The sequence below is a fragment of the Anomaloglossus baeobatrachus genome, chromosome 7 (assembly GCF_048569485.1).
Source record: "Anomaloglossus baeobatrachus isolate aAnoBae1 chromosome 7, aAnoBae1.hap1, whole genome shotgun sequence".
NCBI lineage: Eukaryota > Metazoa > Chordata > Amphibia > Anura > Aromobatidae > Anomaloglossus > Anomaloglossus baeobatrachus.
In genome coordinates, this window is record NC_134359.1 from 244,829,514 (window position 1) to 244,848,322 (window position 18,809).

General features: G+C 44.1%; 1 protein-coding gene across 1 annotated transcript in view; it reads right to left on the minus strand.

The window, feature by feature from the left end:
• Positions 1–13,169, minus strand: part of LOC142245354 (cytohesin-3) — a 163,554-nt gene extending 150,385 nt beyond the window's left edge. The window contains exon 1 of the mRNA XM_075317999.1: positions 13,028–13,169. Within this exon, the coding sequence (XP_075174114.1) occupies positions 13,028–13,046 (19 nt within the window). The 5' untranslated portion in view covers positions 13,047–13,169. The remainder of the gene's footprint in view (positions 1–13,027) is intronic.
• Positions 13,170–18,809: the final 5,640 nt, after the last annotated feature.

Below are 18,809 nucleotides of genomic sequence, written 5' to 3' on the forward strand. Positions count from 1 at the left end.
AATTGGGCCTAATGAGGAGCTATAGTACTTCTGAGGGCCCATATAGTGTTTTTGCCTCCTCTGAGCCCGCCAGTGCATCCATTGTATATCACTCCCCATCCCAGTTGTCCTTTAATAACCACTGTGTGCGCCGGTGATTATTAGGTGCAGTATGCACTAAACAGGAACAGAATGTAGAATTAGGATCAGTGCGGAGATCATCAGCCACATGATCACGGATCTGCTCTCAGCAGGCGCCATTATATAATATTAGATCACGGAGATTTCATATGACGCTTCAGATCTTCAGGGGATGCAGTCTTGTACTCCTTGTACATTTCCAGAACATTTTCCTACCATCAGAATACACAGAGGGAACACAGGAAGAGTATGCAAAGCAGGGGTAGAGCGAGATCGCCCTGGGTCCCATGTGCAGACAGTAGAACGAGCACAGTATATGATATGTATAGCTACTACATGGTACCTCGTAAGCTACACACTCGAGACCCTGGTAGGGTTGATATTAATATGTTTTACAAATTGCCATTTCAGATCATTCTGTAGCAACAACATATCTGAGTGCAAATGTACTTTTGGGAGATCATGTATTCGTTACTCATCAAAAATAACAGATTAGAAGTGAAACATGCCCCAAAATATGGTCTTTTGGTCCTTACAAGCACAAATGACTTACAGAAAGTCTTGGTGGTGTCACAGGTACAGATATCGCTGTTTTTTGTGCTAATTTAGATTTTTCCATCCTTGATTGATTTTCCGTGCTCCATCGTGTTAAGGGATCACTCACACTTGCGTATAGCATCAGATTTGAGGGTATTGGATGCAATATGCTAATGACACTCAGCACGTCGTCTCCTGCCAAGCTCGAGCGTCGCCTGCTGCAGAGCCCGAGGCCGAGCCCCGCCTGCTGCCGAGCCCCAGCCCGAGCGTCGCCTGCTGCCGAGCCCCAGCCCGAGCGTCGCCTGCTGCCGAGCCCCAGCCCGAGCGTCGCCTGATGCCGAGCCTCAGCCCCAGCCCGAGCGTCGCCTGATGCCGAGCCCGAGGCCGAGCGTCGCCTGCTGCCGAGCCCGAGGCCGAGCGTCGCCTGCTGCCGAGCCCCAGCCCGAGCGTCGCCTGCTGCCGAGCCCCAGCCCGAGCGTCGCCTGCTGCCGAGCCCCAGCCCGAGCGTCGCCTGCTGCCGAGCCCCAGCCCGAGCGTCGCCTGCTGCCGAGCCCCAGCCCGAGCGTCGCCTGCTGCCGAGCCCCAGCCCGAGCGTCGCCTGCTGCCGAGCCCCAGCCCGAGCGTCGCCTGCTGCCGAGCCCCAGCCCGAGCGTCGCCTGCTGCCGAGCACCAGCCCGAGCGTCGCCTGCTGCCGAGCCCCAGCCCGATTGGACTGCACTCACATGACATCCAATGTTTCACATGCACTCAGACTTGTATGGGAGCACGTGATCCAAGATATGCTGTCAATCGCACCATGCTGTGAGATTTTTTTTTTCCCCACACACACCGAATATTGCTGAGGAAAAATATGGAACTCTGCCTCATTCACCGACACTGGCCAGAATGCAATTCAAGATTTTTTTCAAGTTGGACTTGTCCGATTTAAATGCTAATGTGAGTGAGCTCTAAGCCTGTTCCAAAATTTGCACATGATCTACTGCAAGTGCCTACACAGTGCAAGCAAAATGTACTTTTGTGCCTGACAATCAGTACAGACACTTCTACAGAGCACAAAATGCAGCATAAAGGCAAACTGACAATTGATCCACAAGCAGCATGCATCAGGCACTAGCTGCATTATTTCAACCATGCATGTTTGACTCTGAAATGCTCCGGATTTTAATAGGAAAAGCCGCCAGGGACCGAGATGCACGGGAGACTAGTCGGACAGGCTTTTCCCCACCCACTGATCTTGAGTGACAGCTCTTTCCCCATACATGTGCCCAAGAAGAGTCTCATCACTGAAAGGGGAGCAGGCGGGTAGAAGCCACCAGGGACCCACCTGTCCAACGAGTCTCCCATGCTGTTTGGTCCCTGGCGGCTTTTAAGGCATATTTTTCTCTGAAACAGCACAGGGTTTCAGTCAATCATATCTGACAGAAATCATACATACCGTGGATTGGGCACCAAGTATTGGCTGTGAAGTCCCCTTTAGAGTAAGGCAAAATTTGGAGCGGACTTAACATAACAGGTAATGCCTGGATGGTTTGGATTAGGCGCCATCAGGGAGACTAACAATATGGCTGCGCCCATCAGACACGTCTCTAAAATTTTATACGCCATGCACCACAAGGGTGTGTGTGTGTGTGTGTATGTGTATAATTTATATATATATATACATATATATACACACACACATATATATATATACACATATACATACACACATACATACATACATACATACATACATACATACATACATACACTCACATATATACATAAACACATACATATACACACATGCACTGCAGACCAAAGGTTTGGACACACGTTCTCATTCAAAGAGTTTTCTTTGTTGTCATGACTCAGGAAATTGTAGATTCACATTGAAGGCATCAAAACTATGAATTAATACATGTGGAAAAAAGGATGGATCTACCTGTGGCCAAACATTTTTGTAACCCAGACCACAGCATCATGGACATGAAATTGCTGGTATTGAAAGGAAACTTCAAGTCCCAGAGAGACAGGAGACTATGGGAGTACAAACTTATGATGACCTTTGACACATTCAGAGAAGGAATGAATGTGTCTCATGGATTCATGTCTTTTTACATCAGTTAAAAGATGTGCTCCTCTGACCATCCGAGCATGTCACAGCCCTGGACCAGACCCTTATCAAAGGACAATAAAACTTTCACACTGAACTGCATCAGTATTTATGGCTAGAACAGCTTGTCCCCCTGCCATAGAGATAGTTCTGTTTCATATAACTTGTTCTTTTTTTTTTTTTTTTTACTGCACTATTCTAAGTCCTGTTGTGTATAAATACGTGACTCTTCAGATTTTGTGTTATACCATGCCTGATGAAGAGACCTGAGTAGTCTCGAAAGCTTGCAATTATTACCATCTTTTCAGTTAGCCATTAAAAGGTATCAACCACTGAGGACTCTCTGTTCTTTTAAACAATTTTTTTTACATGTGGAATGAAATACTTAAAGTGTGAAACAACTGAAAATATGTCTTATATTCTAGGTTCTTCAAAGTAGCCACCTTTTGCTTTGATTACTGCTTTGCACACTCTTGGCATTCTCTTGATGAGCTTCAAGAGGTAGTCACCGGAAATTGTTTTCACTTCACAGGTGTGCCCTGTCAGATTTAATAAGTGGGATTTCTTGCCTTATAAATGGGGTTGGGATCATCAGTTGTGTTGTGCAGAAGTCTGGTGGATACACAGCTGATAGTCCTACTGAATAGACTGTTAGAATTTGTATTATGGCAAGAAAAAAGCAGCTGAGTAAAGAAAAACGAGTGGCCATCATTACTTTAAGAAATGAAGGTCAGTCAGTCGGAAAAATTGGGAAAACTTTGAAAGTGTCCCCCATTGCAGTGGCAAAAACCATCAAATGCTACAAAGAAACAGGCTCACATGAGGACCGCCCCAGGAAAGGAAGACTAAGAGTCACCTCTGCTGCGGAGGATAAGTTTATCAGAGTCACCAGCCTCAGAAATCGCAGGTTAACAGCAGCTCAGATTAGAGACCAGGTCAATGCCATACAGAGTTCTAGCAGCATACACATCTCTACAACAACCGTTAAGATGAGACTTTGTGCAGCAGGCCTTCATGGTAAAATATCTGCGAGGAAACCACTTCTAAGGACAGGCAACAAGCAGAAGAGACTTGTTTGGGCTAAAGAACACAAGGAATGGACATTAGACCAGTACAAATCTGTGCCAGACTTGAACACAATCGAGATGGTTTGGGGTGAGCTGGACCGCAGAGTGAAGGCAAAAGGGCCAACAAGTGCTAAGCATCTCTGGGAACTCCTTCAAGACTGTTGGAAGACAATTTCCGGTGACTACCTCTTGAAGCTCATCAAGAGAATGCCAAGAGTGTGCAAAGCAGTAATCAAAGCAAAAGGTGGCTACTTTGAAGAACCTAGAATATAAGACATATTTTCAGTTGTTACACACTTTTTTGTTGAGTATTTCATTCCACATGTGTTAATTCATAGTTTTGATGCCTTCAATGTGAATATACAATTTTCAGAGTCCTGAAAATAAAGAAAACTCTTTGAATGAGAAGGTGTGTACAAACTTTTGGTCTGTACTGTATATATATTATTTTTTTTTAAATATATAATAAATATAATAAAATATATATACTTTATTATATCTATTTTTTATGATATCTATTTTTTATTATATATATATTTTAATAAAAAAGGTGTACAGAAGTCAGAGAAATTGAGGTATTTACCGGAATCTTCGACCCAGTGCTAAAGAAAAGCATTGAGAATATACCAATTTCTTGGAGCAAACGGAAAGGAAGCACACCAGTCATTACTGGTTCCAAAAAAATGAAACTATGAGTAACAATGAGCGAATTAAAAAAAAAAAAAAAAAAAAAAAAAGATACATTTCATAGGTTCGTCTACTATCAACTTGTGGCAAGAAAGAATTTAGAAAATCCAATGTAATAAATTGAACGCAGATGTTCCTCAAAACACAAATAATAATGGTCTCACTTCATGGCAACCAAACAGGTCAGCCCACTTCCTTCTTAAAACAAATGCTACAGGTCCCTGGAGCCTTCCCGTTCTATTAAAATAAAACATATGTACAGCCGCGTACAGACGGGTCCTCACAAAGGACTCCGCAGGTGGCCAAACCGGCTAGTTACTTTATTGTCTAATTTATTATTAAGAGTTGTACCATAACTAAACTGTATCTGAATTTACAGGGTCAAATAGTTTAAACATCCCTTTCCTCCAGACAGAAGTCATCTGCGTTTTTTCAGACAGACGAGGGGGACTGGGAGGCTACAGATTTCCAACAAGCCTCGAGGAGAAATGGCAGGGAATGTGGAAAATTTTTCGAGAGCACAATTTTTTTTTTGTTATGGAGTAGATTTACATCATTGAGGAACCTGGTCTGTAGCGGCTAAACATTGTCTTCTCCAATAAACACAGAGACAAGTAAACAAGAAGAATCGTGAAGACATCTCAACCAGAGAAACGTCTGTTATTAGGATTAACTACACTAACCAGATAATCAACCCTTGGCCAGTTCAATTTGTCCTGAACTAATCAACACAGATGACAAAGGAAAACTCAACCACAAGGCTATGTGCACACGTTGCGATTTTATTGCCTTTTTGGTGGGTTTTTGTGTGTAGATATGTCACAAAACCAGAAGGGAATCTGCTGCCAGCAAAGTGATTTCGAATCCTACAGTCTCACTCACATGTTGAGCATTTTATCCTTGTAGATTTGGTGCAGCTTAAAATCTACAGCATGTCGATTCTTGCAGCATTTTTGCTGCAGATTTCACCCATTCTAATGAATGGGAAAAATGTGCAACAAAAACTAGATGCAAAAGTGCATTAAAAACAAAAACATGGCAAAAATGTACTTTTATCTGCTGCGTTTTTCCTACCAAGAAATGCAGAAATTTCTGCACTAAATTCTAAAATGTGTGCACATACCCTAGTTTCTCCAAATTAGAGGGGTTCATGGCTTTAGACAGATCATATTTGATCAAAGGGCCCCGTGACATTCGGCTAATCATAAAGTGTCCCTCTATAATCTGAGAGCAAACCTGGCAGTAACTGTTCAATTTCTCCACAGCATTCCCAGAGGGGAAACTGGGAATTACACAGTTGTAAAAAAAAAAAAAAAACCAAAAACGACAGGATGGATCCTCCAGAAAAGCCCTTTGGCTAAGAAATGAGGATACACCCTTCATTAACCGAGAAATCCCCTATGATAAATATGAAAGCAAGATTTCTACATTGGATAACCCTAATAAATAGCCAACTATTGAATTTAGACAATTTATTCAGATCAGAATTTTTTTTGGCTATAAAGCGTCTCTCCCTCGGGAAGACCCAATGTACAGAATACACGGATGTCTCATTTAGGGCACATTCAGACGTTCGTGTAAAACGGTCCGAGATCGGACCACAACGCATGGATTAGCTGCGGCTCTCCAGACATGAGCATGGCAGCCTTGTACAAATATATGTAGCTGTCACACTCGGGTCAGGAGAGCCGCAGCCAGTCCGTGCATTTGATATCTGATCTTGATGCCAATACCGGTGATGGCACTGAAGCCAAAAACTTTGACTTGCTTATGACTTTTTGCACAGGCTACAGCTGATCGCTGAAATTCCCAGAAGGAAGCTTATCTTCTAGAATTTATCTTATGCTTTCAACAAAATGGGATTGTCAAAAATAGATATCCAATTAAACCTACAATTTATTAACGAGCCATCACAGAGGATAAAAAATATATCAGTGTTGGATTATCTGCATACTACCGTGTAAGACAGGTTGGGTCCTCCAAGCAATAGACCAGTGTTTCTCAACTCCTCAAGACCCATCAACAGATCATGTTTTCAGGTTTTCCTCAATATTAGACTAGGAATAATTCCATCACCTTTGCAACATTCATGAAAGCCTGAAAACCTGATTGAGGAAAACCTAAAAACATGTTCTGTTGGTGGGTATGGAGGACCGAAGTTGAGAAACACTGCAATAGACGACCTTTGACGTCCCCTCTGACCAAGACATGATGATCCTCAGAGGAACCCTCTCTGTTAGCTCAGTATTTCCAAATACTGTACATAGAAATGGGTTTAGGGACAACCCTGTACTGAGTACACTGTGTACTAGACATCCAGAATCTCAAGTAATGAGCTTCTTGGGACTTTTGAAGGCCGATTATGATGGTTGTCTTTGCTACAAACATAGTGCAGTTAACATGAAAAAGAATTACTGAATTCTTCAGGAAAACTGGCGTAAACTATATTGTGCGCAGTCTAAGGAACTTACCACAGGCAACAATAGAGGAAAACAACTAGTTCCTAAATGTTTCCTGAGGAATGACCACAACCCCCGCCACAGTAGAAAATGGCTAACACAAAGAATTATCCAGCAGAGGAGAAACTATTTCATACTTATTAGCAAATCACATGGCAGAAAAGACTCTGCCGTTCTTCAATAAATCAAAATATCACAAGACCAAGCGCACATTGCGACAAATTCCTTTACGAAGACGTTAAATAAAGCAGAACTTTCTATGGTTTTACTTTCTAAAAAATAAAAACTGTGGACCAATCATGCTAGGTCTACTTGCTCACCAAGAGAGCCCAAAAATAATAGAAAACCAACATGTTAGGGTAGGTCATGGGTTGAACTCTATGTACCCAAGTCTACCTTCAACCTTAAACACTATGAAACTTTCTGATGCCACCTTTAGGCAGGTATCATACATCCATCTTCCCTTATCTGAGTATTTACCGTGATTTACATTTGACAAACTGCTTTCAGACTAGAATCCAAGAGCTTCAAAAGCATAAATAAGGCTATCAAATTGGGGTCAGGGCTAGTGAAGAGAAAACGTACTTGGTACTACTCATCACTCGATCAGTCATCAGGGTGCTCGGGTACTCGCAGAGCTCGATCGATTATCGTTGGTGCGCTAATATTTCGATCATGTAACAACGACCACAACGGGCAGGCTCACTTCAAGGCATGATGTGTGCAGGCACTCCAGGGAGAGCCATTCACAGTCTCTGAATGGCTCCACCGGGGAATAAAACAATGTTCTCGGACCTAGTGTGACCCAAAACAACAATAAAAAAAAAACAAAAAAAAACACTCCTTCCCTCTCGCCGGAAATGCTACGTTTATAGCTGGCTGTATGTGGATGGATGGATGGTCAATCATTGACTTTCGGTAATGCTCGTTACTAATGGCAAGCTTGTCCGAGCGTCTCACCAGCCTGAATCGAGTAACAAGCATTTTAGTGGCCCTCCATCACTAGTCAGGAGACATGTGTCAAGTCTATGCATCGCGGTCCATCCTTGGAGCAGGAAATGTAGATGTGTGAAACCAAAACTCCAGAGAGCCATGAAACATAACTAATAGTACATAGTTATATAGGTTGAAAAATATCCTATGTCCATCTAGTTCAACCTTCCTCCACCAATTATGCATTTTCTCATTAAGTGCTAATAATATCAGCAAAACCATAAATACTCACCAAGTTCCTGTTCATCCCTACATGGGCACCGGTTGGATCTCCGTAAGGTGCACAAGTAGAATCAGTGACCTACTCAGAAAACACTCCAAGACATTGGCTCCAGATGGTAGTCTCTGGTTTGGGATACTTCGTCATTTTTCAAGGCTCTTTAATGGGGTCGACTTTGAAGGTAGTTACCTATAGGTGGCACAAGAGCCAATTTACCTCCTTGAGGAGGGTTCAATCGAATTTGTTTCCCTCCAGGAAGCATTGCCTGTAAGGTGTCCTACACCAGCTGGATTGCCATAAGGAGAACCTACAGGTAACTATATTAATAGGTAATTCCATGTATGTCAAAGATACATAATACGGGTTAATAAGTGGGTTTTTTTTATTTTTAATCTAACTACTTGGAGGAACAAAAAAAAAAAAATGAACTTAGTCACCAATAATGAGTCGTCTACACAAACTGTTCTGACATTACTCAACAAAACCACTCGTAAACTGTGACAGCGAGAAGGAATGTTGTCTGGAATACATTGTTCTCACACTACAAAAAGACCCTGTAGAGTTCTGGAACTGAGCATGGAAGAACCAGAAATAAGAGGGGAATTCCAAAAAAAATGCCGACATCTGCTGGGATGTATGAAGTTGTGAATCCCACCCATCCCCAGGGGGTGAAGGAGCAATGATGCTCAGTCAGAGACCTCTGAAACTTTGACTCTTCCAGAGATCTTTCCTGGAGATTCCATGAATTAAAAGGAATCTGTCAGCAAGTTTATGCTGCTTCATTTGAGAGCAGCATGATGTAGGGAAAGAGACTCTGAATCCAACAATGTATCACTTAGATTACTGGATGCCGCTGTTCTGACACAATCAGTTTTTAGATTTAACAATACTACAGAGCTCAAACAGCTGCCCCCGCCCACACCAGGCTCTCAATGTACAATGTCTATAAACAGTGAACTGCTTCTCAAAGGATGGTGATGAGTGTCTGTGTGACAGTCACAGCAATGATAATCACCAGGTGAGAATGCCTTTAGTTTAAGTAAACAACAGCACACAGCCTGATGTGTGACACATCGTTGAATTCAGTATTTCAACCTTTACCTTAAATCAGTCACAGGGGTTTAGAACAATGCACTTCACAACATCACTTCTACCTCTCACAGCTTTATATAAACTTTACAAAAAAGCACAAAGGAGACAACATTTAGAATCTGGCGTATGCACAATGCTAACTATCCCGACCATTCATTAGGCGGGCAATTACTCGTTAATCGAGGTTCCATTGTAAGTCAGTTAGCGAGTATTCCGCTTAACGAACAAAGCTTGATGTAAATTTATAACTCACTTTACGAGCAAGCTTTGCCGTACGAGCAAAATACTCACCGCACACACTTCCGGTTCCGTACATCAACCAAGCTCGAACCCACTCTTACAGTCCACACACACACAAACGTTCATCTTACCTTCCGTTCCATCGCTGGCGTCACGGTTCTTGTAGTTTGCCGCTACAGGATGTGTATTGGGTAACCATCGTGACGAGGGAGGAACTTCCACTGTCAGCCGCTACTCAAAGGCAGCGTGCTGACCAATCAGAGCAAGCGGCTCCTGCCTTTGACGTCAGCGCTCTGGCAGTGGAAGTTCCGGCATCTGTCGCGATGGTTACCAGATACATATCCTGTACCAGCAAAAACAAGGAGGCTGGCGATGGAACAGAAGGTAAGGTGAGCATAATATTATACATATATATATATATATATATATATATATGTGTATGTATGTATGTAATGCCACAATAGGGCACCAGGATGGGACATTTAACAAGTTGTGGAGCGAATTGTCTGCATTACAATGATCACCTATGGGAAATCTTGCTTTGCTAGACGAGTAACTTGGTTAACAAGCACACTCCTAGAACGGATTGTTCTCGCTAACCAAGGTTCCAGTGTACAGTCAATAGTCCAGCTAACTGGATTGTAATCTGACATCTAATTGTCCTGTCAAAAGGAGTCCAACATCACAAGTGCATGTGCTATAAAACTAACAATAGATGCACTGGCTTTAATTGCGCATGCGCCGGGAGACTTTATCAGTGCTCTGCTGTGTTACTTTGTTGGCCGGACGATGTGCACCAGGTTAATAGTTTATAACACCGTACCTTATATATATTATACACATACAAGATTATGTAAAAGCATGAATTGAAAGTAGCGTTTAGAACACTTCCATTTACTCATAAGAGGATAGGAGCTGGAGTTCCCCTTTAAATGGAACCCACCAGTATGCTGTAACATATAGAAGTAGTGGTATGACTGTATAAGCGCTTGACTCCCAATAAAAACCTCCATTTATTTTTTTTGCAGAGAGCTGATGTGCCAGTCATGAGAAATCTAGCCTAGATATGCAGATTATTCTGTAAGTGCACTGGGGGGGTGTCTTTGCACCTGAATCTATTCTTCAAAGAGCACTGACACGCCCCAATGCACTTCCAGATTAATATGTGTGCGGCCCCAGCAGCGGATCAAACCGCTCGGATCCAAGATGGTGTCAGTTTGTGGCTTGAGGGTCTCCGGACCCGGGGGCGTAGGGGCCACACTCTAAAGTAAAGGGGGATATTTACAGGGAAGTTATAGTTTGTGACGCCACTCGTGGTGTGCGATAACTGGGAGTACCGCCGTGCCGTTGGGAGTACCCGGGGGGATGAAATGGTGCAGCAAGGTGTCGTTACCCTCCACAGGTAGGGGTATGCCCCGGGACTCTTGATGATGATACTGGGTGCCGTGACAGGGAGATCACTCAGGTACTCAGTCAGTAAGCAGACGCTTTCAACCGGATAAACCAAGTCTATGGGTGCCGCTGCCGTTCAATGGGAGCTCGTCCGGGTACCGTCCCCTGCAGTGCTGTCTGATGGTTTGTGACCTGCCTCCTGGCACAAAGTTTAAATTCACCGTAGTGGATTTGATTTGCTGTTTGAGGCAACACCTAAAGATGGGGACCCAGAACCATGAGGGATTTGAATACTGCACTAAAGAGAAAGAACGTGCAGTACCCTGTGACGACCTGAATAGTCCAGGGGCATCACATATGCATATCTAGGCTAGATTTCTCATGACTGGCACATCAGCTGTCTACAAAAATAAAAAGATATTCCTATTGGGAGACTGGCACTTCTACAGCCAGAGCACTATGTAAATACATGCTGACCGGCTCAAATCACAGATAAAGCAAGTCTACACAGAATATAAGCAGTCAGCTACTGATGCCACATCCCATGTACCCGGCCATCAATATACAGGCAGCATCTGAGTTATAGGGGAAAGACAACTGTCATCGCAGCTGTCCCCCCGAATACAAGACGAAAACCTTCTTGACGTGGGACTGTATGAAGCATTGTGCAATCCGCAGGGTTCAGAGCCAGACAAAACCTCGGGGAAAAATGACGAGCCGCAATCCTGAAAGAGTACGGCAAACGAGAACGGAAATGACTGCATGCATTATATATATACATACACATATATATACACCCACATATGCATGCTGTGTGCAGGATGACTGTGTGTGTATATATATATATATATATATATATATATATATATATATATACACACACACACATATATACATGCATACATACATCCATATAATTATATATATATATATATATATATATATATATATATATATATATATATATATATATATATATATATATATATATACATACATACATACACAGGCGGTCATCCTGCGCCTCCTCCACCCGGAGAAAAGAGGAGGACAAAATCTTAACTCAGGCATTCATTACACATTGCCAAGGGTGGGGAAAAAAATAACACACAGTTTCCTCGACTCAAGTATCCATTTCAAGGGACTCTACCGCCAGACAGGGTGCTGTCTCTGGAATGGAGACATTAATGCTGCGCTCAGCCAGAGTTTGGGGGGCTTCAGCCACCCACCTAGTAGAATAACAGAATAACAATGCAGGATACGCAGACTCCGCTCACCTTGTGTAACCCTACCTGGGCACACACCTGGCTCCCGGGATGATTTACGCGTCCCCGGTAGACCGGCGGCCTCATTATGCATCGCTGCTGATGGTGCAGATCTGGAGCATTTACCGCGCTGTACATACAGGGGGGCACATGTCGGGGTTGCTAGGAGACAAGCTGCGCAAAAAATTTGCTGCCGTGCACCAACAGAGCATTTAGACGGGGGGCTCGGAGACCCATGACTGGCACATACAGGTTGCCCGTGTGAACTGTGGCCGTCCCTTGCCCACGTGGCACGTGCCAATACACAAACCATCGCCGCTTACATCACCAACGCCCTCCTCTGACAGGGCGCTACCCATGGATCACATCTAATATTATACCAGAACTTTACACATACCCCAAAATCCAGACTGGACCCCAAAAAAATAACCCAAAGCCCCCCCAACAGTGATGAACTTACACTGCAACATTAAATAGCAGAGCCCTGATTAACCATCTCCTTGCTGGAGTCCAGCCCTTCAGGAATGCAAGCAAAGACAAGCCGGCATTAACCTGTTCACTGCCAGTGACAGCTGGAGGTGACCCCCCACTCATTACACATCAATGCCTATTAACCCCTTGTAGCCCTGCTGGCACACAAACTGCATAAAATCATTTAAATTGCTGCAAAATCATAAAAATGGCTGAAATCCGGGTAAATGCAGCACTGTGCTGTTATTTCTCCTGTAATGCGGCAGTGAGGACCCCGCACACACCGCGCACTGCCCGCAATACCGCGGAGATGACATTTAACTCCTCGGCTGCCGGCGGGGAGACTGCTGCACGTAAACACCATGGGGACAGCGCCTGCCGCTACTCACCGGCCCCGTCCTCCTCCATTCCGGCTGGTTTATAAGGGATAAGCAGAGCCGAACCGGCGACAACACCGTATGTGGTCCCCTCCGCCGCCGCCGCCGCCGCCGCACAGCCCGTCCGCTCACACTGCCCGAGCCTCTGCAACACACACCAGAGGCGGCCGCGTCACCACCCGCGTCACATGACCAGCCCTGGCCCGCCCCTCACCAGGAGGCGTCACGTGACTTCAGGGTATATAAACGAGTGTGCAGAGCTGGGGAGTCAGTCAGTCAGGGTTCAGCTGGCGGCGGGTGGGAGAACGTAAGGAGAGGGGGAATTCAGTAATGGCGCCTGTCAGATGGCATTCCTTAGGGGAGGGTTCAGAATTTATCCACAAGTTGCGTTTGTTTAGCGGTTTTCAGCCCTTCCAGTCAATAGGTGGGCAAAAATACTGAAAAAGCGCATGCGTTTTTACCGCTGGTGCTTTTTTTGGGGCCAAAAACGCTGCATCTTTGTGGTTAAGAAAAGATGCTGTGTGTGAACATAGCCTTAGACTCAGTTCACACAGGTGTGTTTTTAAGGTCACAAAGATGCACCAAAATGCATGTGTTTCCTTTCCCAGCAGAGTCTGAGATTTCTGTTTTGCTGTACGCACTGGGCATTTTTTTTTGCTGCGTTTTTGGAAATAAACAACAAAGAGCCAGCACCAATGTGCACTAAGGCATCAAATATTCCAAACTGCATTATAAAAATTTTTTTTTTTTTTTGAGATTTTTGGCAAAAAATTGCAATTTCTTGAGCTGCTTCGCCACGTCACGGCAAATCTCATTTGAAGCAGTCCTACACTAAAATATTTTTATAAAATGTGCCATGCGGCCTCACATATAAATAGCAGAACTGCTCTCAGCAGCACTCACCTGGTCTATTGCAGTCCCGTACCCATGACTGAGTCATGGCTGTGGGCGGGACAGGTCCAAGCAAATGCTGCATGAAGTATATATATAGCCTGTGGACAAAGCCTGATGACCCAATGTGAACAGTCACCAAACGCCAAAATCTATACAGATGGAATACATCCCAAATTGGGGTGCATAGCAAGGTGGAGGTCAACCACCGACCAATTCAACAAAGAAACAACAAAGAGCCAGCACCAATGTGCACTAAGGCATCAAATATTCCAAACTGCATTATAAAAATTTTTTTTTTTTTGAGATTTTTGGCAAAAAATTGCAATTTCTTGAGCTGCTTCGCCACGTCACGGCAAATCTCATTTGAAGCAGTCCTACACTAAAATATTTTTATAAAATGTGCCATGCGGCCTCACATATAAATAGCAGAACTGCTCTCAGCAGCACTCACCTGGTCTATTGCAGTCCCGTACCCATGACTGAGTCATGGCTGTGGGCGGGACAGGTCCAAGCAAATGCTGCATGAAGTATATATATAGCCTGTGGACAAAGCCTGATGACCCAATGTGAACAGTCACCAAACGCCAAAATCTATACAGATGGAATACATCCCAAATTGGGGTGCATAGCAAGGTGGAGGTCAACCACCGACCAATTCAACAAAGAAACAACAAAGAGCCAGCACCAATGTGCACTAAGGCATCAAATATTCCAAACTGCATTATAAAAATTTTTTTTTTTTTTTGAGATTTTTGGCAAAAAATTGCAATTTCTTGAGCTGCTTCGCCACGTCACGGCAAATCTCATTTGAAGCAGTCCTACACTAAAATATTTTTATAATCTCAAAAAAATTTTTATAATGCAGTTTGGAATATTTGATGCCTTAGTGCACATTGGTGCTGGCTCTTTGTTGTTTCTTTGTTGAATTGGTCGGTGGTTGACCTCCACCTTGCTATGCACCCCAATTTGGGATGTATTCCATCTGTATAGATTTTGGCGTTTGGTGACTGTTCACATTGGGTCATCAGGCTTTGTCCACAGGCTATATATACTTCATGCAGCATTTGCTTGGACCTGTCCCGCCCACAGCCATGACTCAGTCATGGGTACGGGACTGCAATAGACCAGGTGAGTGCTGCTGAGAGCAGTTCTGCTATTTATATGTGAGGCCGCATGGCACATTTTATAAAAATATTTTAGTGTAGGACTGCTTCAAATGAGATTTGCCGTGACGTGGCGAAGCAGCTCAAGAAATTGCAATTTTTTGCCAAAAATCTCAAAAAAATTTTTATAATGCAGTTTGGAATATTTGATGCCTTAGTGCACATTGGTGCTGGCTCTTTGTTGTTTCTTTGCGTTTTTGGAAATGCAGCATGTCCATTCTTTTCGCGGTATCGAGCCCTTCCAGTCAAAAGATTTGACTTAATGCATTGGGCAAAACGCGGTAAAAATGAATTGCTTTTTTTGATACTTTTTACCTCGGTGCGTTTTTGGGAGAAAAACGCTGCATGTTTGTGGTTAAAAGATGCCGCGTGTGCTCATACCCTTAGGCTATCTGCGCACGCTGCGGTTTTATGGCACTGCATTTTTGTGCGCTTTTGGCGCTTAAAACGCACCCGTGGCAAAAACGCACTGGTAAAAACGCATGCGTTTTTTGGCTGCGTCTTGCTGCATCTTTGATCTCTGCGTTTTTCCAATGCATTGTATGGGGGGGGGGGAGCAGAAAAACGCAGGAAAGAATTGACATGTCCATTTTTATTTTTTTTAAGCTCAAAAACGCAGCTTAAAAAAAAAAAAGTGTGCGGCCAGCAAAAATGAAAACTCATAGACTTTGCTGGGGAAGCAAAGTCATGCAGTTTTTAAGCCCAAAAACGCAGCGAAGAAAGCACTGTGCGCACATAGCCTAAGGGTGCGTGCCCACAATCAGTGTCTGCGGCGTTTTGGATGCAGCATGCTTAAGCTGTGTCCATAACTCAGCGTTGTACAATACAAGCACAGTGGATGGGGTTTCCAGAAATCCCGTGCTCACTATGCTTGTTTTTTCTGCAGCAAACACTGACCTGCAGTGCGACTTTCCAGACCGCAGCATGTCAATTCTTTGCTGCGTAATCACATGCGGGAGAACACAAGCGAGAGACCACAGCGCACTGAACCCTAGTCGTGGACAGTCAGCTGCGGTCTCCTGCGGAGGAAAATCGCGGATCTACAGGTCAGGACCCGCTGCATCCAAGACGCAGTCCTGATTAGGGGCATATACTTTAAAGGGGGCTTTACACGGTAGCGATATCGCTAGCAATTTGTAGCGATAGCGAGCGTGTAAGTACCCGCCCCCGTTTCGCATGCGATTGTTTGTGATCGCTGCCGTAGCGAACATTATCGCTACGGCAGCGTCACACATGCTTACCTGGTCGGCGGCGTTGCTGTGACAGCAGAACAATACCTCCTTCAAGGGGGAGGGACGTTCGGCATCACAGCGATGTCACTAAGCGGACGGCCAATCAAAGCGGAGGGGCGGAGATGAGCATGATGTAAACATCCCGCCCACCTCTTCCTTCCGCATTTGGGCCGGCGGCAGGTAAGGAGACGTTCCTCGCTCCTGCGGTGTCACACATAGCGATGTGTGCTGCCGCAGGAGCGATGAACCACCTGGATAAACAACCATTACGATTTTTGAGTTTGGGACGACCTCTCCATGGTGAACGATTTTCACCATTTTTGAGGTCGCCTAAGGTCGCTGGTCAGTGTCACACGCTGCGATATCGTTAATGACGCCGGATGTGCGTCACTAACAACTTGACCCCGACGACAAAACTTTAACGATATCGTAGCTTGTAAAGCCCCCTTAAGACTATGTGCACACAGTGTATTTTTTCATGGTTTTGAGCGCAGTTTTATCACAAGTTATACTAGTGAAGTCAATGAGAATTCTAAAGATTTCTGCACATATGGCTTTTTTTTTTCCTCCTTTGCATATTTACAGCACAAAATAAATTGCAGCATACCAGCGGTTTCCACCCAAATGCATGAAAAACACAAGCCAAAAAAACAAACAAAGCATTAAACACTTGTTTGTTTTTTTTCTGGTGGTAGATGCAGATTTGGTGCAGAAACTTCTGCAACCAAATACAAGAGAGCGAGAGAAGGAGAGAATGATTTTAGACGATTTGAAACCTACGCGTGGACATGCTGAGCATGCTCAGTAGAACGGGAAGGAATCTTGCACTGGAATCCGCTGCCTGACGGAATCCTGCACCATAGACATTAATTATACCTCCTGACTGATTCCTATGGAATCCTGAGGGGTGCGTTTTTCTTGCCGCTACAAAATAACGTTACATGCTGCGTCCCTCCCGCCCGACGGTCAGTCACTAAATGACTGATGCACCGCGCGGCAGATGCAACGCAAGGTCATCAGTCACAATCTGCCACTCTTACAAGTCTATGGGAAAAACAGAATCTGCCAAACGGATTGCATTGTTTATCAGTGACGGATTGTGACTGATACAAAAGAGAGGAAATGTGAACATAGCCTTAAGGGGGAAAAAAAAGTAGCAAACCTAACAGCAATTATGTAATTCTTTTCTATTCATTCGCATGGTGTTGGGGGTATGTATAATATAAAAATAAATCTCTTGCTGTATGTGCTTATTATTTTTCCTTCTAGAGATTTTCTTTTCTGCTAATGATTTCCCAAAAGTGCAGTAAACTCACTGTACTTACATTTTTTTTTTTTGTACTTTGCTTAGGCTAACACACATCCAGCTTTTTGCCAGATTGACAGATTCGGCGCACTCCAGTACAGTGTGATACAGTACAATAGCATCGCGACAACCTTCGGGTCACATGCTCTGGTCACATGACATGCGATCGGACGTTGTCGTGCTGCCATTGTATTGTATACACTGTACTGCAGTACGCCGAATCCGGCAATCCGGAGACATGCTGGATGTGTGAAACAGCCCTTAGTAGTTTGTTTTTGTTGTTGTTTTTTGTTTGTTTTTTTTGTGGGAAGGGGGGAAAATGCTATTCCAAATTAAGTGTAAAAATGCACCAATTTACATGGCTTTATGGGCTCTTTTCCACTCGCGATTTCCTGGTGCGAGTGCGATCCAATAAATAATCGGATGGCACTCACACCAGTGTTAATCAATGAGGCAGTTTCCTCTGTCCTGTTTTTTCTCCACACGAATCATCCTCTCGGTGCAATCGCAGCATGCTGCGCTTTGCACCGCGTCTCGGCTCACGCGTGTGTAAAATCGCACTGCACTCGCATAGTGGCTGCAGCCAGGTACCGCACATCTGTCCCATATTGATTCGAATAGGGGGCGGATGTGCAGTACCCGGCTGAGGCCTTTATTCTGGTAAATGGAGCTGTGCAGTTCAACAACTCAGCACATCTGGCATTGGGCATATCTTAAGGATGGTGTCATGGTCTAGTGATGGGCAGTGTGGCTCTTTTTGGTGCTCACATGGCTCCATTCACCAAAAATAACAAGCTTTGTTGGATCCTAAAAGGATCCCTATTAAATGTGTTCTCCCCAGGTGAACACATATTTAAAACTAGAAGGTGGCCCGATTCTACGCATCGGGTATTCTAGAATTTACGTATTGTGTAGTTCATGTATGATTTTTGTTTTATATATATATATATATATATATATATATATATATATATATATATATATGTTGTTGTGTGTAGTTACCAAGTGTTTGTGTAGGGCGCTGTACATGTTCTGGGTGTGGCGGGGGGTGAGAGCGGTGTTGTATGTGTGTTGCGTGTGTTGCGTTGTTTGTGGAGCGCTGTGTGTCTGTAGCGTTGTGTGTGTGTGTGTTGTGCGGTTTGTGTGTGTGTGGTGTGTTTTGGGGGGGAGGTATGTTTTGAGCAATGTGTGTGTTGTGC